The following is a 22,471-nucleotide window of genomic DNA, read 5'->3' on the forward strand; positions in this document are numbered from 1 at the left end:
CCCCAGGTAAGAAATAAATTTCATTTTTAAAAGATGTTTATATTCCCCAAATATGAAACTGACAGTCTGCAGAAGGAAATACATGAACCTGACTCATGGCAAATATAAGTACAATACATATATTTAGAGCTTTATATAAATACATAAAGTGCCAAACCATAGCTGGGATGCCTTAAGTAATAAAAAACATACTTACCAAAAGACACCCATCCACATATAGCAGATAGCCAAACCAGTACAGAAACAGTTATCAGTAGAGGTAATGGTAATTTTAGAGTATATCGTCGATCTGAAAAGGGAGGTAGGAGATGAATCTCTACGACCGATAACAGAGAACCCATGAAATAGACCCCCGTTAGGGAAATCATCGTATTCAATAAGTGATACTCCCTTCACGTCCCTCTGACATTCGCTGTACTATGAGAGGAATCGGGCTTCAACAATGCTGAGAAGCGCATATCAACGTAGAAATCTTAGCACAAACTTACTTCACCACCTCCATAGGAGGCAAAGTTTGTAAAACTGAATTGTGGGTGTGGTGAGGGGTGTATTTATAGGCATTTTGAGGTTTGGGAAACTTTTCCCCTCCTGGTAGGATTGTATATCCCATATGTCACTAGCTCATGGACTCTTGCCAATTACATGAAAGAAATCCCTGCTACTTGACAATCTGAAAAGAACTATTCAGCTGGTAAGAGACCTGCTGTTTTCTCTAATAGCAGAAAAAATTTTACTAAAAAAATCTCATTGCAGAAAGTGAAAAAAAATTCTGCCTCTGGGATTAATATAAGATCTTTATCTAGTCTAAATATGCTCAGTAGATAGTGATTGGTGGCTGCATATAGATACCTCATGCGATTGGCTCGCCCATGTGCATTGCTATTTCTTCAACAAAGGATATCTAAAGAATGAAGGTGTATCCGATTCCTAGCCACTGCCTCACCAGCCTCTGAAGTCACCGCACATCACAGTATCTAGAAGCCCCCATTTCAGTGCAATGTCCCAAAAAAATATCCTCCTGGAAAATAAATTGCAGAAATCACTCAGATTGAAATTCTTTCCAAGTCTGTTTCAGAGCCAGAAATAGTGCTTCAGGTGCTAAGTCATTTATGTAACCCATTGACACCATTTTGCATTGACACCACTTTGCATAAGTCTTCATGTGATAATCAACAATGCCACAACTGAAAACTGCCATACATGTAAATGACAGTAGAGGTTGGTTGAAAAAAAAAAAAACTCCTTTGGGAGTACCTGTTCCTTGTGAATTACCAACTGATAGAAACTTCCACCTTTTGAGTGACAGAAAGTTGATTCATCGGTTAAAGAGGTTCATCTGTAGAAGTAACCACAACAAATACGGCTAAAGAGTTTAGAATTAAAAATTGAACACTACTTTGTAATCCTTTGTACAACATATCTTCACATTCCAGAGAATCCTGGCTTCTTGCACAGATAAGTGCTTGATCCTTACAGAAATGCTCTGACCAAATGTGTCCATTCAAAAGTAGGCTTGGAGTACTAGTTGCTGTTGTAACCTTTACACAAATACTATTTAATGTATAAAAGAAAAAAATATATCTAAATAAAGGGCCATAAAAGTAAAAATAACTTTTTTTACAGCATGTAATTTGAAGACTATTGACTCTGCACTGCTGTGTGTTTAACCCCCACAAAGGGTTTAAACACACAGTAAAAGTGCTGTTCAGGACCTACAGCGCTAGTTACACAGCTGAACAGTGTAAATAATGCTGCTGATTGGATCAGCAGTGGTTTATGCTTGGGACTAGCAGTGCTCTGCGGGTCTCAAGCAGTACTTGTACTGTATGATTAGGGTAAACACACAGTGCAGTGTCGAAAGTCTTAAAATTACATGTTTTTACAAAAAGAGCATGCAATTGTTTTTCTTTTATGGCCCTTTATGGTATACAACACTACATGGTACACCGCTTACACATTTCTCAAACATTTAATTCTTCTGTTTACACTCTGGTGCCTCAGTGACGTGTTATTTACCTTAAATTGCTCCAATATCTGAAGTGCATTTGTGTGCAAACTCTCTGCTATGAAAAGGTTACTGTTGTTTAAATATTCCACTGGCAAAATACCCTGAGAAAAACAGAAACAAAAGAGGATTACTCATAGGGTTTGGAAATTGAATATTTTACCAAAGTTCTAACTTTTTTTTTAATCTGTTTGATTACTTGGTTAAACTGCATGTATAATGTATTTCCAGTTACTATACGTATAGCACTACAACTTTAATTTCATAATCAGACAATTTAGTATATTTATATAGCTACTATTTTATGCCTTTTTAAGTAAATACAATACTAAACACATAATTTATGCTTACCAGATAAATTTCTTTCCTTTCTGACAGGGAGAGTCCACGACTTCATTCCTTACTGTTGGGAAAAACAACACCTGGCCACCAGGAGGAGGCAAAGACACCCCAGCCAAAGGCTTAAATATCCCTCCCACTTCCCCTATCCCCCAGTCATTCTGCTGAGGGAACAAGGAAAAGAAGGAGAAACATCAGGGTATAAAGGTGCCAGAAGAAATAATATTAAATAAAAAAAAAAAAAAAAAGGAGCCACTCATCAAAAGATAAATTATGGGCAGGGTCGTGGACTCTCCCTGCCAGGAAGGAAAGGAATTTATCTGGAAAGCATAAATTATGTTTTCCTTCCATAAGGCAGGGAGAGTCCACGACTTCATTGTTTACTGTTGGGAAAAGTATACCCAAGAGGACACTGGGAGGGAACAGAAAAAAAGAGACGGGCCCTATTCTGAGGGCACCACAGCCTGCAAAACTTTTCTCCCGAAAGCTGCTTCAGCCGAAGCAAACACATCAAACTTCTAAAATTTAGAAAAAAGTGTGTAAGGAGGACCAGATAGCCGCCTTACAAATCTGATCCATTGAGGCTTTGTTTTTAAAAGCCCAAGAGGAAGCCATTGCTCTAGTGGAATGAGCCGTTATCCTCTCAGGAGGCTGTCGTCCCGCTGTCCCAAAAGCTAAGCGGATGACACTCCTCAACCAGAAGATAGGGAAGTCATAGTAGCCTTCTGCCCCTTACGCTTCCTGCATAGATGACAAACAAAGAGGAAGATTGTCTGAATTCCTTAGTAGCCTGAAGATCACCTCTAGATTGTGAAGCAAACGTTCCTTCGCTGAAGAAGGATTAGGACACAAGGAAGGAACAACAATTTTGTGATTAATGTTACAATCTCACACCACCTTAGGGAGGAACCCTAGTTTAGTGCGTAAAACCGCTTTATCAGCATGAAAAAACAGATAAGGGGGTCACATTGCAAAGCAGAAATCACAGAAACTCTGTACGCAGAGGCAAAAGCCTCCACACAAGAACCACACAAGATAACAATTTAATGTCAACAGTATGCATAGGCTCAAACAGAGACTGCTGCAAAACACTAAGAACAAGATTGAGGCTCCAAAGCGGAGCCCCGATATTAACAAAGGTCTGATCCTAGTCAGAGCTTTAACAAAAGACTGCACATCCGGAAGCTCAGTCAATCTTCTGTGAAGTAACACTGACAGGGTTGATATCTGTCCCTTAAGCAGATAAATCCTTCTCCAGTCCATCCTGGAGAAAAGCTAAAATTCTGGCAACCTGAACCTTATGCTAGAAAAAACCACGCTCTTCACACCAGTACAAGTAAGTCATCCACACTTTATGGTAGATACGACGAGTACTGGCTTACGAGCTTGAACCAGAGTGTCGATAACACTCTAAGAAAACCCTCTCTTAGCTAAGATTAAGCGTTCAATCTCCATGCAGTCAGCCTCAGAGAATCTATATTTTAATGAACGAAGGGACCCTGTATTAGCAGATCTCTGTGACAAGGTAACCTCTACTGAGGTGATGAGGACATCCCTACCAGATCCGCAAACCACGTTTTACGCGGCCACGACGGAGCAATCCGAATCATGAATGCTCGCTCCTGCTTGATGTGAGCTACCACAAGAGGGAGAAGCAGTAATGGAGGGAAAAGATAAATGAGTCTGAACCACCATGGTACTGATAGGGCATCTATCAGTTCCGCCTGAGGATTCCTCGACCTCGACCCGTACCTGGGTACCTTGGTATTGAGGCGGGATGCCATGAGATCTATCTCCGACGTCCCCCACTCTCTGCATATCTCTGTAAACACCTCAGGGTGGAGAGACCATTCCCCTGGGTGAAAGGATTGCCTGCTGAGGAAGTCCACTTCCCAGTTTTCCACACCCGAAATGTGGATCGCTGACAGCGTACATATTTGAGTCTCCGCCCACTCTAGTATCTGAGATACTTCTCTCATCCCCAAGGAACTTCTTGTTCCTCCCTGATGGTTGATGTAGGCAACCGAGGTTATATTGTCTGATTGGAATCTGAAAAACTGGGACGAACCCAGAAGGGGCCAAGCCTTCAAGGCATTGAAGATTGCCCGGAGTTCCAAAATATTGATCGGAAGGGAGGACTCCTCCTGAGTCCACAGACCTTGTGCCTTCTTGGTACCCCAAACGGCTCCCCAGCCGGAAAGGCTTGCGTCCGTAGTCACAATATCCCAGGACGGTCTCAAGAAGCACGTGCCTTGGGACAGATGATCTGGACAGAGCCACTAGGAGAGCGAGTCTCTTGACAGGCAAAAGGAGTGATGTCCATACAGTGGGACAGATGATCTGGACAGAGCCACTAGGAGAGCGAGTCTCTTGACAGGCAAAAGGAGTGATGTCCATACAGGACACCATGAGTCCGATCACCTCCATACACTGAGCCAGTGAGGGTCTCGAGGAGGCCTGAAGTGCAAGACATGCAGAAATTAGCTTGCAACGTCTCTGATCTGTGAGGAATATTCTCATGGATATGGAGTCTATTATTGGTGGTAAATCGCCATAGAACAGGCTAACAATAGTATTGAGCCAGTTGTTCGTTCCTGTGTGTGCAATTCTCTCTGTGTGTATTTGGTCTCCCTATGGGAAAAAGGGGAATCCAGACGTGGACTCCTTGCTCAGTGTGCTTAGAGGAATATGGCTACACCTCACTGACGAGGCCCAATGAAGGCCGAAACGATCGTCTGGGGTTGCTGTGTTCCTTGTTCAGAGAGGAATTGCCTGGTATTTCGGCGCTGGACTGACTGTAATAGGCGGGATCAGACTGATATACTACAGGAAATTTCTTCTCTGTGAAAAACATTACTGGGCTAAAAGAAGCTGCACCCTGGTGGTAAATCGCCATAGAACAGGCTAACAATAGTATTGAGCCAGTTGTTCGTTCCTGTGTGTGCAATTCTCTCTGTGTGTATTTGGTCTCCCTATGGGAAAAAGGGGAATCCAGACGTGGACTCCTTGCTCAGTGTGCTTAGAGGAATATGGCTACACCTCACTGACGAGGCCCAATGAAGGCCGAAACGATCGTCTGGGGTTGCTGTGTTCCTTGTTCAGAGAGGAATTGCCTGGTATTTCGGCGCTGGACTGACTGTAATAGGCGGGATCAGACTGATATACTACAGGAAATTTCTTCTCTGTGAAAAACATTACTGGGCTAAAAGAAGCTGCACCCTGGTGGTAAATCGCCATAGAACAGGCTAACAATAGTATTGAGCCAGTTGTTCGTTCCTGTGTGTGCAATTCTCTCTGTGTGTATTTGGTCTCCCTATGGGAAAAAGGGGAATCCAGACGTGGACTCCTTGCTCAGTGTGCTTAGAGGAATATGGCTACACCTCACTGACGAGGCCCAATGAAGGCCGAAACGATCGTCTGGGGTTGCTGTGTTCCTTGTTCAGAGAGGAATTGCCTGGTATTTCGGCGCTGGACTGACTGTAATAGGCGGGATCAGACTGATATACTACAGGAAATTTCTTCTCTGTGAAAAACATTACTGGGCTAAAAGAAGCTGCACCCTGGTGGTAAATCGCCATAGAACAGGCTAACAATAGTATTGAGCCAGTTGTTCGTTCCTGTGTGTGCAATTCTCTCTGTGTGTATTTGGTCTCCCTATGGGAAAAAAGGGGAATCCAGACGTGGACTCCTTGCTCAGTGTGCTTAGAGGAATATGGCTACACCTCACTGACGAGGCCCAATGAAGGCCGAAACGATCGTCTGGGGTTGCTGTGTTCCTTGTTCAGAGAGGAATTGCCTGGTATTTCGGCGCTGGACTGACTGTAATAGGCGGGATCAGACTGATATACTACAGGAAATTTCTTCTCTGTGAAAAACATTACTGGGCTAAAAGAAGCTGCACCCTGGTGGTAAATCGCCATAGAACAGGCTAACAATAGTATTGAGCCAGTTGTTCGTTCCTGTGTGTGCAATTCTCTCTGTGTGTATTTGGTCTCCCTATGGGAAAAAGGGGAATCCAGACGTGGACTCCTTGCTCAGTGTGCTTAGAGGAATATGGCTACACCTCACTGACGAGGCCCAATGAAGGCCGAAACGATCGTCTGGGGTTGCTGTGTTCCTTGTTCAGAGAGGAATTGCCTGGTATTTCGGCGCTGGACTGACTGTAATAGGCGGGATCAGACTGATATACTACAGGAAATTTCTTCTCTGTGAAAAACATTACTGGGCTAAAAGAAGCTGCACCCTGGTGGTAAATCGCCATAGAACAGGCTAACAATAGTATTGAGCCAGTTGTTCGTTCCTGTGTGTGCAATTCTCTCTGTGTGTATTTGGTCTCCCTATGGGAAAAAGGGGAATCCAGACGTGGACTCCTTGCTCAGTGTGCTTAGAGGAATATGGCTACACCTCACTGACGAGGCCCAATGAAGGCCGAAACGATCGTCTGGGGTTGCTGTGTTCCTTGTTCAGAGAGGAATTGCCTGGTATTTCGGCGCTGGACTGACTGTAATAGGCGGGATCAGACTGATATACTACAGGAAATTTCTTCTCTGTGAAAAACATTACTGGGCTAAAAGAAGCTGCACCCTGGTGGTAAATCGCCATAGAACAGGCTAACAATAGTATTGAGCCAGTTGTTCGTTCCTGTGTGTGCAATTCTCTCTGTGTCTATTATTGTTCCCAGGAAATTCACCCTTATACTTGGAGTAAGAGAACTCTTTTCCAAGTTTATCTTCAATCCATGTGATCGAAGAAGATTGAGAAGGGACTCTGAATGTTCTTCCACTAGACGAAAAGATGGTGCCTGTACCAAGATATCATCCAGGTAAGGCGCTACTGCAATACCTTGTGTTCTGGCAATGGCTAGAAGAGCCCCAGAACCTTTGTAAATATCCTTGGAGCAGTAGCTAGGCCAAACGGAAGAGCTATGAACTGGAAGTGCTGGTCCAGAAAGGCAAACTTCAGGAACTGAAAATGTTCCCTGTGTATCGGGATGTGAAGGTATGCATCCTCAAGGGCTATTGTGGTCATAAACTGTCCTTCCTGAACCATAGGAAGGATTGACCAAATTGTTTCCATCTTGAAAGAGGGAACACTCAGAAACGTAATTAGGCACTTTAGGTCCAGAATTGGATGAAAAGTTCCCTCCTTCACAAAAAGGTTTGAATAAAACCCCAAACCTCTTTCTGCTGTAGATACCGGAACAATTACTCCTAGAGAGGAGAGATCCCATAAGCAACCTAAGAAGGCAGCCTCTTTTCTGGTCTTGTAGAAAGACTGGAGGGTAGGAATCTGCCTCTGGGCAGATGAGACTTGAATCCTATCCTGTATCCTTGAGATACAACCTCCAGGACCCAAGGATCCTGTACATTCTGGAACCAAGCGTCTTAGACAGAGCCTGAACAAAGGACTGAATGTCAGGAAGCTCCGCTAGCATCTTGTGTAACAGTACAACCCTCACACCAGGACAAGTAGGTCCTCCACACCTTATGATAGATGCGACGAGTGACCAGTTTCCTGGCCTGAATGAGAGTATCAATCACTCTCTCCGAAAATCCTCTCTTAGCTAAGACTAGGCGTTCAATCTCCACGCAGTCAGCCTCAGAGAATCAAAATTTTCGTGTAGAAAGGAAACCTGAGCCAGCAGATCTCTGTGACAGGGTAACTTCCATGGAGGAGACAATGACATCCCCACCAGATAGGCAAACCACGTCTTCTGCGGCGACGACGGAACAATCAGAATAGCCAAAGCTTGCTCCTGCTTGATGCGAGCCACTACTCGAGGAAGAAAAGGCAACGGTGGAAAAATGTAAAGTAGGTTGAACTCCCAGGGCACTGCTAAGGCATCTATCAGTTCTGCCTAGGGATCCCTGGACCGCGACTAGTATCTGGGTAGCTTGAAATTGAGTATGGACGCCATGAAGGCTATCTCCCGCGTCCCCCATCTGCTGCAGATTTCCACGAACACCTTGGGATAGAGAGATCATTCCCCTGGATGAAAGGATTGTCTGCTGAGAAAATCCGCTTCCCAGTTGTCCACATCCGGAATGTGGATCTCAGAGTGAACAATTGTGGATCTCTGCCCATTCCAGAATCTGAGATACCTCCCTCATATCTATGGAACTCCTCGTTCCTCCCTGATGGTTTATGTAAGCCACCGAGGTGATGTTGTCCGACTGGAATCTGATTAATCAGGATGACCCCAAGGGGGGGGGAAAGCCCTCAGAGCGTTGAATATCACTTGTAGTTCCAAAATATTTATCGGTAGGCTCGATTCCTCTCGAGTCCATCTGCCCTGTGCCTTTCTGGCACTACAAACAGCTCCCCATCCTTATAGACTTGCGTCTGTGGTCACAATCTCCTAGGATGGTCTCAAGAAGGATGTCCGCTGAGACAGCTGTCATGGACAGATCCACCAAGAGAGGGACTCCCTCGTTCGGTTGTCCAGAGATATCTGTTGGGATAGATCTGAGTGATCGTCATTCCATTGTCTCAACATGCACAACTGTAGAGGTCTGAGACGGAATCTGGCATATGGAATGACATCTATGCTGGATACCATGAGCCCAATCACCTCCATACACCTGGCCACAGATGTCCTTGAGGAGGTCTGAAAGGCAAGACAGTTGGACGCAATCTTGCAACGTCTCTGGTCTGTCAAGAATATCTTCATGACTGAAGAATCTATTATCGTACCCAGGAATTCCACCCTGTTGCTGGGGACCAGGGAACTCTTTTCTTAGTTTATCTTCCATCCATGGGATTGAAGGAGAAGAGCCCTCGAGTGATCCTCCACGAGACTACAGGATGGAGCCTGGACCAGGATATCGTCCAGATAAGGAGCCACTGCAATACCTCTGGCTCTCACTACCGCGAGCAGCACTCCCAGAACCTTCGTAAAGACTTTTGGGGCAGTCACCAGACCAAACGGTAGGGCCACAAACTGGAAGTGTTGGTCCAGAAATGCAAATCTTAGGAACCTGAAATGATCCTTGTGGATTGGTACGTGAAGGTAAGCATCCTTCAAATCTATTGTCGTCATGAATTGCACATCTTGAACTAGGGGCAAAATCGACCTGATCCTCTCAATTTTGAACAATGGAACTGACAGAAACTTGTTTAGGCAGGTCCAGAATTGGGGAAACGAGCCCTCCTTCTTTAGGACCATGAAAAGGTTTGAATAATACCCCAAACCTCTTTCTGCAAGAGGGACTGGGACGATTACTCTGAGAGTGTCAGGGATTTTTCCTGCTTTGTTTGCCATGTGCTGCTGGCAGCCATTTTACTCACCTCTCTAGCTGACTCTGGTGCATAGTGTGTGATTCTGCTCATTTCCTCCACCCCCGTTTATGGCCAGGCCAGACTGGTGTACATCATCCGTGTGAGACAGGTTGCAGTCTCAGAATTGTGATGTCATCACTAATTATTTAAAGGGCCTCTGCTCAGTATGCTTTGCCCTTGCGTTGTCTCAGACCTGTTTGTGAGTTCCAGTTCCTGTGTATTACCTGGCTGTCTGACGTCCCTCCTGGTTCCTGATACCTAGCTTGTTCCTGACTCTGCTGTTCTCCTTGTTCCCGATTCTGGCTCTTCTGACAAATCGCTTTGGCTCCTGACTGGGCTCGTCTGACTATCAGCTCTGGTTTTGACTCCTGGCTTGTTATTTGACATGTGGACTTTTTATTATTTTTTGTTATTAATAAAGGTGTGATTATTTTTGCACTTCTCGTCTCAGTCTGATTCCTGGCACCCTGACAGAGAGAGATCCCTCATGCACCCTAGAAAGGCGTCTCTCTTCTCTGGACTTGATGATATGTTTGACAGGAGGAACCTGCCTCTGGGCGGATGGGTCTTGAACCCTATCCTATAACCGTGAGTTACGACCTCCAGAACCCAAGGGTTCTGAACGTCTTATCCAGGCCTCCGCAAAAAGAGATAGTCTGCCCCTACGCGATCCAGAGACAGATCAGGGGCCGCCCCATCCTGCCGATTTTGTCTCTGCGGCTTTTTGCTCTGCTTGGATTTGTTCTAAGAGTTAGCTGGCTTCCAAGATCCCTTGGATTAATCTGACTTTGCAGCAGGCTGCTGGTGCTGAGACTTGTCCGCACGAAAGGGACAAAAAGTAGAGGCTTATTCTTAGGCTTATTCTTATTATAATGTGGCAGGAAAGCACCCTTACCACCCATGACCTAGGATATGATCTAATCCAGGCCCGGACAAAAAAGAACATTCCCTTTGAACGAGAAGAAAAGTAATCTGACTAGAAAGTCATGTCCGCAGACCACGACTTTAACCATAGAGCCCTACGGGCTAAAACAGAAAAACCTGATGTCTTGGAATTCAGGCGAATAATCTGCATATTTGCATCACAGATGAACGAATGAGCTACTCTTAAGGCCTTAATTTGTTCCTGTATCTCCTCGAGGGGAGTCTCCAACTCGACCATAGCTGATAAAGCGTCACACCAATAGGTAGCCGCACCAGCCACCGCAGCGACCGCCGCTGCTGGTTGAAACAGAACCCCGTGAGTTGGAACATCTTTCTCAACATGGACTCTAATTTTTTATCCATGGGCTCCTTGAACGAAGAGCTATCCTCGAGCAGGATAGTCGTTCTCTTAGCGAGCGTGTAGATAGCACCATCCACCTTAGGAATGGCCCCTCACAGCTCAAGCTGCGAGTCCGGAATGGGGAACAGTGTTTTAAAAGAAGTAGAAGGGGAAAAGGACGAACCAAGTATTTCCCATTCATTCTAAATAATATTAGCCATTTTAATGGGGACCGGGAAAGCCTGAGGCACCACCCTATCCTCGAAAACCCTATCAAGCTTAGGGATCGAAGGTTCCTCCAGCAGTTTCGGTTCAGGAGCTTCCAACGTAGCAAGCACCTCTTTCAGCAGAAAGCGCAAATGCTCCATCTTCACCACCTCCTATCACCCGGACACACAGAAAAACAGCTTTGTTTCTTCCAACCGCTGGTTAAGAAAGAGGAAGTTAAAGAGGCCACATCCGGTCACACGGAGTGCCATGCAGGATTGCCCCTGCACTAGAGAGAAAACGCGTCAAAAAGGTCCACCTCAATCTCTCGCTAAGAAACTGACTGTTCACACACTGACAGAGCCTCATCTCACATGACGCAGCAGAAAAACACAATAAACAATATTATGCATAAAAAACAATTTATGCTTACCTGATAAATTTATTTCTCTTGTGGTGTATCCAGTCCACGGATCATCCATTACTTGTGGGATATTCTCATTCCCAACAGGAAGTTGCAAGAGGACACCCACAGCAGAGCTGTAATATAGCTCCTCCCCTAACTGTCATAGCCAGTCATTCGACCGAAAACAAGCCGAGAAAGGAGGAACCATAGGGTGCAGTGGTTACTGTAGTTTAAATTTAAAAATTACCTGCCTTAAAATGACAGGGCGGGCCGTGGACTGGATACACCACAAGAGAAATAAATTTATCAGGTAAGCATAAATTGTGTTTTCTCTTGTAAGGTGTATCCAGTCCACGGATCATCCATTACTTGTGGGATACCAATACCAAAGCTAAAGTACACGCATGAAGGGAGGGACAAGGCAGGAACTTAAATGGAAGGAACCACTGCCCGTAAAACCTTTCTCCCAAATATAGCCTCCGAAGAAGCAAAAGTATAAAATTTGTAAAATTTTGAAAAAATATGAAGCGAAGACCAAGTCGTCGCCTTGCAAATCTGATCAAAAGAAGCCTCATTTTTAAAGGCCCAACTGGAAGCCACAGCTCTAGTGGAATGAGCTGTAATCCTTTCAGGAGGTTGCTGTCCAGCAGTCTCATAGGCTAAGCGGATTAAGCTTCTTAGTCAAAAAGAAAAAGAGGCTGCCGAAGCCTTTTGACCTCTCCTCTGTCCAGAGTAGACAACAAACAAAGCAGATGTTTGACGAAAATCTTTAGTAGCTTGTAAGTAAAACTTTAAAGCACGGACCACGTCCAAATTGTGTAACACAAGGATGGAACAACAATCTCTTGATTGATATTCTTGTTAGATACCACCTTAGGTAAGAACCCAGGTTTGGTACGCAGGACTACCTTATCCGTATGAAAAATCAGATAAGGAGAATCACATTGTAAGGCAGATAGCTCAGAGACTCTACGAGCCGAGGAAATAGCTACCAAAAAAAAGAACTTTCCAAGATAAAAGCTTGATATCTATGGAATGAAGAGGTTCAAACGGAACTCCTTGAAGAACCTTAAGAACCAAGTTTAAGCTCCATGGTGGAGCAACAGGTTTAAACACAGGCTTGATTCTAACTAAAGCCTGACAAAATGCCTGAACGTCTGGAACATCTGCCAGACGCTTAACTAGCTGACAATCCTTTTTCCAAACCTTCTTGGAGAAAAGATAATATCCTAGCAATCCTGACCTTACTCCATGAGTAACCCTTGGATTCACACCAATAAAGATATCTACGCCATACCTTATGGTACAATTTCCTGGTGACAGGCTTTCGTGCCTGTCTTAAGGTATCAATAACTGACTCGGAGAAGCCACGCTTTGATAAAATCAAGCGTTCAATCTCCAGGCAGTCAGCCTCAGAGAAATTAGATTTGGATGGTTGAAAGGACCCTGAAGTAGAAGGTCCTGTTTCAGAGGCAGAGACCATGGTGGAAAGGATGACATGTCCACTAGATCTGCATACCAGGTCCTTCTTGGCCACGCAGGTGCTATCAGAATCACCGATGCTCTCTCCTGCTTGATCTTGGCAATCAGTCGAGGGAGCAGAGGAAACGGTGGAAACACATAAGCCAGGTTGAAAGACCAGGGCGATGCTAGAGCATCTATCAGTGTCGCCTTGGGATCCCTGGACCTGGATCCGTAACACGGAAGCTTGGCATTCTGGCGAGACGCCATGAGATCCAGTTCTGGTTTGCCCCAACGATGAATCAGTTGTGCAAATGCCTCCGGATGGAGTTCCCACTCTCCCGGATGAAAAGTCTGATGACTTAGAAAATCCGCCTCCCAGTGCTCTACACCTGGGATATGGATAGCTGATAGGTGACAAGAGTGAATCTCTGCCCAGCGAATTATTTTTGAAACTTCTAACATCTCTAGGGAACTTCTCGTTCCCCCTTGATGGTTGATGTAAGCTACAGTCGTGATGTTGTCTGACTGAAATCTGATGTACCTCAGAGTTGCTAACTGAGGCCAAGCCTGAAGAGCCTTGAATATCGCTCTTAGTTCCAGAATATTTAATGGAAGGAGAGACTCCTCCTGAGTCCACGATCCCTGAGCCTTCAGGGAGTTCCAGACTGCACCCCAACCTAGAAGGCTGGCATCTGTCGTAACAATTGTCCAATCTGGCCTGCGAAAGGTCATACCTTTGGACAGATGGACCCGAGATAGCCACCAGAGAAGAGAATCCCTGGTCTCTTGGTCCAGATTCAGTTGAGGGGACAAATCTGTGTAATCCCCGCTCCACTGACTGAGCATGCATAGTTGCAGCGGTCTGAGATGTAAGCGTGCAAACGGCACTATGTCCATTGCCGCTACCATTAAGCCGATTACTTCCATACACTGAACCACCGAAGGGCGCGGAATGGAATGAAGAACCCGGCAGGAATTTAGAAGCTTTGATAACCTGGACTCCGTCAGGTGAATTTTCATTTCTACAGAATCTATCAGAGTCCCTAGAAAGGAAACTCTTGTGAGTGGGGATAGAGAACTCTTTTCCTCGTTCACTTTCCACCCATGCGACCACAGAAATGCCAGTACTATGTCCGTATGAGACTTGGCAATTTGGAAGTTTGACGCCTGTATCAGGATGTCGTCTAAATAAGGGGCTACTGCTATGCCCCGCGGCCTTAGGACCGCCATAAGTGACCCTAGAACCTTTGTAAAGATTCTTGGGGCTGTAGCTAATCCCAAGGGAAGAGCTACAACTGGTAATGCCTGTCTTAAAAGGCAAACCTGAGAAACCGATGATGATCTTTGTGTATCGGAATGTGAAGATAAGCATCCTTTAGATCCACTGTAGTCATATATTGACCCTCCTGGATCAGTGGTAGGATGGTACGAATAGTTTCCATCTTGAACGACGGAACTTTGAGGAATTTGTTTAAGATCTTTAGATCCAAAATTGGTCTGAAGGTTCCCTCTTTTTTGGGAAACACAAACAGATTTGAGTAAAAACCCTGTCCCTGTTCCTCCTTTGGAAATGGATGGATCACTCCCATAACTAGGAGGACTCGTACACAGTGTACGAATGCCTCTCTCTTTATCTGGTGTGCAGATAATTGTGAAAGGTGAAATCTCCCTTTTGGGCAAAGAGTGAAAGTCTGCCCCCTACTAGATCCGTTCCCGGATAGGGGGCCGTTCCTTCATGCTGTCTTAGAGGCAGCAGCAGGCTTTTTGACCTGCTTACCTTTTTTCCATGTCAGGTTTGGTTTCCAGACCGTCTTGGATTGAGCAAAAGTTCCCTCTTGTTTTGCATTAGAGGAAGTTGATGCCGCACCTGCCTTGAAGTTTTGAAAGGCACGAAAATTAGACTGTTTGGCCCAAGATTTGGACCTGTCCTGAGGAAGGGCATGACCTTTTCCTCCAGTGATATCAGCAATAATCTCCTTCAACCAGGCCCGAATAGGGTCTGCCCCTTGAAGTGAATGTTAAGTAGCTTAGATTTTGAAGTCACGTCAGCTGACCATGATCTAAGCCATAGCGCTCTGCGCGCCTGTATAGCAAAACCAGAATTCTTAGCCGTTAGTTTAGTCAAATGAACAATGGCATCAGAATAAAAGAATTGGCTAGCTTAAGTGCTCTAAGTTTGCCAAGTATGTCATCCAATGGAGTCGCTACCTGTAAAGCCTCTTCCAGAGACTCAAACCAGTACGCCGCAGCAGCAGTGACAGGGGCAATGCATGCAAGGGGCTGTAGGATAAAACCTTGTTGAATAAATATTTTCTTAAGGTAACCTCTAATTTTTTATCCATTGGATCTAAAAAAAAAAGCACAACTGTCCTCGACAGGGATAGTAGTACGCTTTACTAGAGTAGAAACTGCTCCCTCCACCTTAGGGACTGTCTGCCATAAGTCCCATGTGGTGGCGTCTATTGGAAACATTTTTCTAAAAATAGGAGGGGAAGAGAACGGCACACCTGGTCTATCCCATTCCTTATTAATAATTTCTGTAAACCTTTTAGGTATTTGGAAAAACATCAGTACACACCGGCACTGTAAAGTATTTATCCAGTCTACACAATTTCTCTGGCACTGCAATGGTATCACAGTCATTCAGAGCAGCTAAAACCTCCCTAAGCAACACGCGGAGGTGTTCAAGCTTAAATTTAAATGTAGAAATATTAGAATCGGGTATCTTTCCTGAGTCATTAACATCACCCACTGACTGAAGCTCTCTTTCCTCAGCTTCTGCATATTGTGAGGCAGTATCAGACATGGTTCTTAAAGCGTCAGTATGCTCTGCATTTTGTCTCACCCCAGAGCTATCTCGCTTACCTCTAAGTTCAGGTAGTCTGGCTAATACCGCTGACAGTGTATTATCCATGACTGCCGCCATGTCTTGTAAAGTAAACGCTATGGGCGCCCTAGATGTACTTGGCGCCATTTGAGCGTGAGTCCCTTGGGCGGGAGTCAAAGGGTCTGACACGTGGGGAAAGTTAGTCGGCATAACTTCCCCCTCGTCAGATTCCTCTGGTGATACATTTTTTAAAGACAGAAAATGATCTTTATTGCATAAAATGAAATCAGTACATTTGGTACACATTCTAAGAGGGGGTTCCACCATGGCTTTTAAACATAATAAACAAGGAGTTTCTTCTATGTCAGACATGTTTATACAGAATAGCAATGAGACTAGCAAGCTTGGAAAACACTTTAAATCAAGTTAACAAGCAAATATAAAAAACGGTACTGTGCCTTTAAGAGAAACAAATTTTGTCAGAATTTGAAAAACAGTGAAAAAATGCAGTAAATCAAACGAAATTTTTACAGTGTGTATAATAGGCTAACAGAGCATTGCACCCACTTGCAAATGGATGATTAACCCCTTAGTTCAAAAAACGGATCAAAAAAACGAAATAGACGTTTTTTAACAGTCACAACCAACTGCCACAGCAAGCTGTGGCCCTACCTTCCCCAATAAACGACTTTGGAAAGCCTTTGGGCCCTTTAGAGATGTCCTATAGCATTCAGAGGGCCTTTGAGGGAAGCTGGATGTCACAGTTTGTAATTTTAACTGCACCAACTGTAACTTTTATACTACAACAGTGGAAATTGTTTCTAGTCAAAATTTAAGCCAGCCATGTGGAAAAAACTAGGCCCCAATAAAGTTTTATCACCAAAGCATATATAAAAATGAGTAAACATGCCAGCAAACGTTTTATATTGTAAATATCTTAAGGGTATTACCCCTGGGAGTAAGCATGATACCAATCGTTATTAAATCACTGTATTCAGGCTTAACTTACATTAATCCGGTATCAGCAGCATTTTCTAGTGTTTTCCATCGCTAGAAAAAATTATAACTGCACATACCTGATAGCAGAATAAACTGCACGCCATTCTCTCGCTGAAGTTACCTCATCTGTGTAATCCCCTCAGACATATGTGAGAATAGCAATGGATCTTAGTTACAACCTGCTAAGAGCATAGAAACCTCAGGCAGATTCTTCTTCTATTTACTGCCTGAGATAAAATAGCACAACTCCGGTACTATTTAAAAATAACAAACTTTTGATTGAAGAAAATAAACTAGCTATATTTAACCACTCTCTCCTACAACGTCCTAGCTTGTTGAGAGTTGCAAGAGAATGACTGGGTATGACAGTTAGGGGAGGAGCTATATTACAGCTCTGCTGTGGGTGTCCTCTTGCAACTTCCTGTTGGGAATGAGAATATCCCACAAGTAATGGATGATCCGTGGACTGGATACACCTTACAAGAGAAATCCCCCGTGTTCAATAACCCCCTTTTCGAGGGTACTACCCTTGATTCTATACAGATAAGGGAGACACACTGTGACCATGTCTTCTAACGTTATCATAAATGTATAAATTAAATGATCTTACCAGAATCTATGCCGTGGAAGAGGAACACATCCTTTCAAGTGTGACAGGGTAGTAGCATCGCTCCTGACATGGACTTTAGAGCAGAAAAGCAGGCAGCGAAACTCGTCTACGCTGATTGGTTATGGAGCTGTTAATCTGAGTCGGGATGGGTTCGCAGAAAGACTCTCCCTGCATCTCCGGACTCTAACATTCATCTATGCTCTCACTGAGAGGCTGACAGGACTACTTAAAACTCCAGTCCCATTTCGAAGATTACTACCCTCCATAAGAGACTACTCTGATCTTCCAACACCTCTTTGCCAACCTCCTGTGACAAAAGGCAAAGAATGACTGGGGGATGAGGGGAGTGGGGGAGGTATTTAAGCCTTTGGCTGGGGTGTCTTTGCCTCCTCCTGGTGGCCAGGTTCTTAATTCCCACAAGTAATGAATGAAGCAGTGGACTCTCCTCCCATTAAGATGGAAAAGAGACAGTCTGCCCCCTGCTCGATCCGATCCCGGATTGGGGGCTGCCCCTTAATGCCGATTTGATTTCGGCGGGCTTCCTAGTCTGTTTGGACTTATTCCAGGACTGAGCCGGCTTCCAAGTACCCTTGGGCTGCTCGGACTTGGCTGAGGATTGCTGCTGTTGTGATTTGTCAGAATGAAAGGAAGGAAAATTAGACAATTGCCGTCCCTTAGGCCTATTTATTTTTTTGGAGTCCAGCCTTGGACCGAATAAAATCTTCCCCTTGAAAGGAAGAGGAGTCTGGATTTAGAAGTCATATCCACAGACCAAGACTTCAACCAGAGAGCCCGGTGGGCTAGGACCGCAAAGCCAGAAGCCTTTGCATTTATGCAAATAATCTGCATATTCGCATCACAGATAAAGGAGTTAGCAATTTTTAGAGCCTTAATTATCTCTGAATATCCTCAAGGGAGTCTCCACCTCAATGAGCTCCGACAGAGTGTCCCACCAGTAGGTAGCTGCTCCAGCAACCGCGACTACAGCTGCCGCCGGTTGAAATAAAAACCCTGTATGTTGAAACATCTTCCTCAGAAAGTGTTATGCTCATGGGATATTTCCCTATCAGACCAAGCTTGGCCAGTAGTCTTCTAATCCCGGCGTCAAGAGAAAGGATAAGGAAATATCCCACAACAAAGTGAGTTTATGAAATGAGGTAAGCAGTACTCATGGTAGACAGGGTAGTTCTTCACAGTAATAAGATGAAGGCAGAGAGTGGTCAGAGACAGGCAAAGTCCAGCAACAGAAAGGTAATCGAGGAGTATAACAGTTCAGGGGTAAACCAATAGAATAGTCAGGAACAGGCAGAGGTCAGCAACAAAAGGTAATACAGCAGTTAAGCAGTTCAGGGGTAAACTAGTAGAATGGTCAGGAACAGGTAGAAGTCGGCAACAAAAGGTAATCCAGCAGTTTAGCAGTTCAGGGGTAAACCAGTAGAATGGTCAGACAGGAAGAGTTCGGTAATGAAAAGGCAATCCAGCAATACAAGGGTTAAACAGGCAGAGTTCAAAAATGATAAGGAAATCCAGCAATACAAGGGATAAACAAGCAGAGTGGTCAGGCAGGGTTCAGCAATGATAAAGCAATCCAGCAATACAAGGGTTAAACAGGCAGAGTGGTCAGACAGGCAGAGTTCAATAACGATATGGCAATCCAGCAATACAAGGTAATACAGCACCCAGGAGCACACACAGTAACACCTATACTTGGGCATAGATGAGAGCAACTGAGGTACTTATATAGGTGCAGGATTCACGCCAAGAGAGCACAGGAAGATCAGGACCGGCATCAGGATGACAGGGCGTGCGGTGATGACGTCATCGCCGGCGCCTGAAGCAACCGCCGTGTCTATGGCAACGGCCATGGCAATGGATCAGAGTGGCGGCAGGAACACGTGGAGTGGCGTGACAGAAAGGTTTTTATTTTCTTATCCATAGGCTCTATGAAAGAGGAACTATCCTCCAGGGGTATAGTAGTACGCTTAGCCAGCGTAGAGATAGCGCCATCCACCTTAGGGATGGAGCCCTATAAGTCTAATTAAGAGTCATGGACCGGGAATAATTTTTTAAAAGTAGATGAGGGGGAAAAAGAAGTTCCTAATCTTTCCCATTTGTTACTAATAATGTTCACCATCTTAACTGGCACAGGAAAAGTCAAAGGGACCTTCCTGTCTTTATAAACCCTGTCTAATTTAGGGATCTTATGTTCTTCAGGGAGAGTAGCCTCTGGAACCTCTAGCGTAGACAGAACCTCCATTAATAAAAAAACGCAGATGCTCAATTTTAAATCTAAAGGAGAGTTGCTCCGCTGAAGGAGGTTTAGAAACTGAAGACTCTGACTCAGAAAGTTCACCCTATGAAGCCACAGAGGTTAACTCATCCTCGGATAGCTGGGACATAATAGCTAAATCCGACAAATATTTAGAAGACTCTAAGTCAGGAGAGCTATGTTTAACTTTTCTCTTGCATTTGTTAGAGCGAGGTAAGGCACTCAGGGCTGCAGATTCCGCCGATTGTAACTGCGTGGTAAAGTCCACGGGAATAAAAAAACCTCCAGATGGAGGATTAGTTGTGCTGCGGGGAACTGCATGTGGAGCGGGTAGGGTAGAAAGGGTATACATTTCTAGGGATCCAGATTCCTGAGAAGTAGACGGCTCAGAGGGGCTAATAGCGCTATGAGTATTAGCAGGCTTGTCTCCCTTCTTAGACTTTAGAACAGTGCAGGCAAATGGAACAAAATTGAGCAGGTGGGCAAACCACGGCCTCCTCACAATATAAACAGGAATTATTCATCAGTACAGAAGGAGTGGAACCTTCTTATGTAATGTCAGAGTCCTCCATAGCTAGGATATATTCACAGAAGGACATTTATAAAAAAAAAGGCACCTTTATAATCCCAATAGCTGGGGCACTCACCACTTCCTAGACCCAGACAGTTAACAGAGAAAACACGCTCCTAGGAGCGAAGTTCGCAGCAAGATCGTAGGAAAAACAAAAAGACAGCACCCAGTTACGTAGTGCGTAGGACAGGACTTCCCCTGCTATGAAAAAAGCGCCAAGCTATTATGATCTGTGCAACACACAAAAACGAAAGTGAAACTTGTTTGTTCCAAGCTAAAAGCACACAGTCTATGAGCCAAAAAAAACTCTCACATAAAAGCAGTTATAAAAAACCCTTTCTGTTTTAATAATCTCCCTGAACGAGATATTAACCCTTGATCCTATCGAGGCATAAAGGAGCCACACTGTGACCCTGTTTAGCAATGTATATATAAAATTATCTTACCTCCAGGATCCATGCTGTGGAACAGGCACAGCCTCTCAAGTGTGACAGTCTTGCAGCAACGCCTCTGACATAGACTTGAGTGTGTAACAGCAAGCAGTGAAACTCGTCAACACTGATTGCCCGGGAGCTGTTAGTCAGCAGTCTGGATGGGTTCGAAGAAAAACTTTCCCTGCATCTCTAGATTTCTAACTTTCATCAATACTCTCACTGAGAGGTTGACATGACTACTTAGAACTCCAGTCCTTTCTTTAAAGGGAACATACCCATTACAGGACTATCCAAATCTTCTAACACTTCTCTGCCACCTCCTAAAGTGACGAAAGGCAAAGAATGACTGGGGAATAGGGGAAGTGGGAGGGATATTTAAGCCTTTTGGCTGGGGGCCAGGTGTTGTTTTTCCCAACAGTAAGGAATTAAGTATTGGACTCTCCCTGCCTTATGGAAGGAAAACTTCCACATCCTGCTTCTTTTTTTGTAATATATCTATGGGTTTTTGTTTTCATAGATTTACTGTTAAAAATGCCAATATGGATAATTCAATCATTTTAAAATAAAATAGAAAATTCAGAACACTTGAAAGTCTGTACTTGAAATCCATTTCAGATTAACAAGCTATTAGTGTACTTAAAAAGTATGAGCATACTAAATGTCTATGCTCAAGTCTGGTACAGATCACCCACCTAGCAAAAACCATTTCACTTTAATCCAAGCTCCACCTCTGAAAACCTAAAACAGAGGCTCTCTAGATTGTAAATTCCCACGGGAATAGAGCCCTCAATTCCTCCTGTATGTGTTTGTCAAGTTTTGTCTTGCACTTACAAGTTTTTTTTTTAACATTGTTTTACTTAAATAAATTTTACCCATGGACAGCACTGCAGAATATGTTGACGCTTTATAAATAAAGTATAATAATAATAGTAGTAGCAGTAGTAGTGGAATGTATATGCTATTGCACCAAAAGGTAAACAAGAACTCGACAAACCCAGGCACCAGGGAACCAATGGTGCCTTAAAGTTAGGCACCAACGCCCTGGTTTAGAGTTTGAAAGACACTCATGGGTGCCCCCCACCAGCTGGCCACCACTAGCAACACCTAAAAGTCAGCTTGGTGCAGCTAGATACTGTCTAGGAATTGATGCAGTTAAAATGCAAATCCTACTTTTATTGGGTTATGTAATGTGTGTATGTGAGTTATATATCTCACAGGGTTGGCCAAAAGTTTCTGTCTGCTAAATTTATGGGCTGGCTCCTAGATATTAAAAAAAATTGTAGAGCCCTGGGGTAAACCATAATCTTAGTTGACAATCACTGGCCTAAGAAGAGTAAACCAGATTCATATGAAAAGTTTACATATTGTAATTAGTCATCAGTATGCTAACACAACTTACATAAAGTATTCTATACGCTAGATGTTTTAGATTGCTAAGTCCTAGTGTATTTTATTTATCTATTTAACATAATGTAGAAAGTCACAACAAGGAGAAAGCATAGCAGATAGCTAACTAGTTCTTAACAGTCGCCAAAAGCTTCTTTTTTTTTTCTTTTTTTATGAATTATTGTACATTTACTATCTAATAAAGATTGCCTCCACCATGTACATACAGTTTGGGAAATGTGAATTTGCACAAATATACTAGGTGCATTCACAGCTACAAATCTGTTGTTAGGTATAATACTTTACCACAGAATTCAGAGGAAATGAAACTCCAATAAGAGAAGTCATCAGTGGTGCCACATCAGCCTGTATAAAATAAAGTTTGGAAAATAAGCACAAATAGAAAAAAGAC

At 44.0% G+C, this 22,471-nt stretch overlaps 1 protein-coding gene across 1 annotated transcript in view; it reads right to left on the minus strand.

Annotated features, from left to right (window-relative positions):
- Positions 1–22,471, minus strand: part of PIGN (phosphatidylinositol glycan anchor biosynthesis class N) — a 1,169,967-nt gene that overhangs the window by 818,646 nt on the left and 328,850 nt on the right. The window contains exons 10-11 of the mRNA XM_053714623.1: positions 22,366–22,425; positions 2,017–2,109 (exon numbers count right to left, since the gene is read on the minus strand). Coding sequence (XP_053570598.1) covers positions 2,017–2,109; positions 22,366–22,425 — 153 coding nt within the window. The remainder of the gene's footprint in view (positions 1–2,016; positions 2,110–22,365; positions 22,426–22,471) is intronic.

The sequence above is a fragment of the Bombina bombina genome, chromosome 5 (assembly GCF_027579735.1).
Source record: "Bombina bombina isolate aBomBom1 chromosome 5, aBomBom1.pri, whole genome shotgun sequence".
Classification (NCBI taxonomy): domain Eukaryota; kingdom Metazoa; phylum Chordata; class Amphibia; order Anura; family Bombinatoridae; genus Bombina; species Bombina bombina.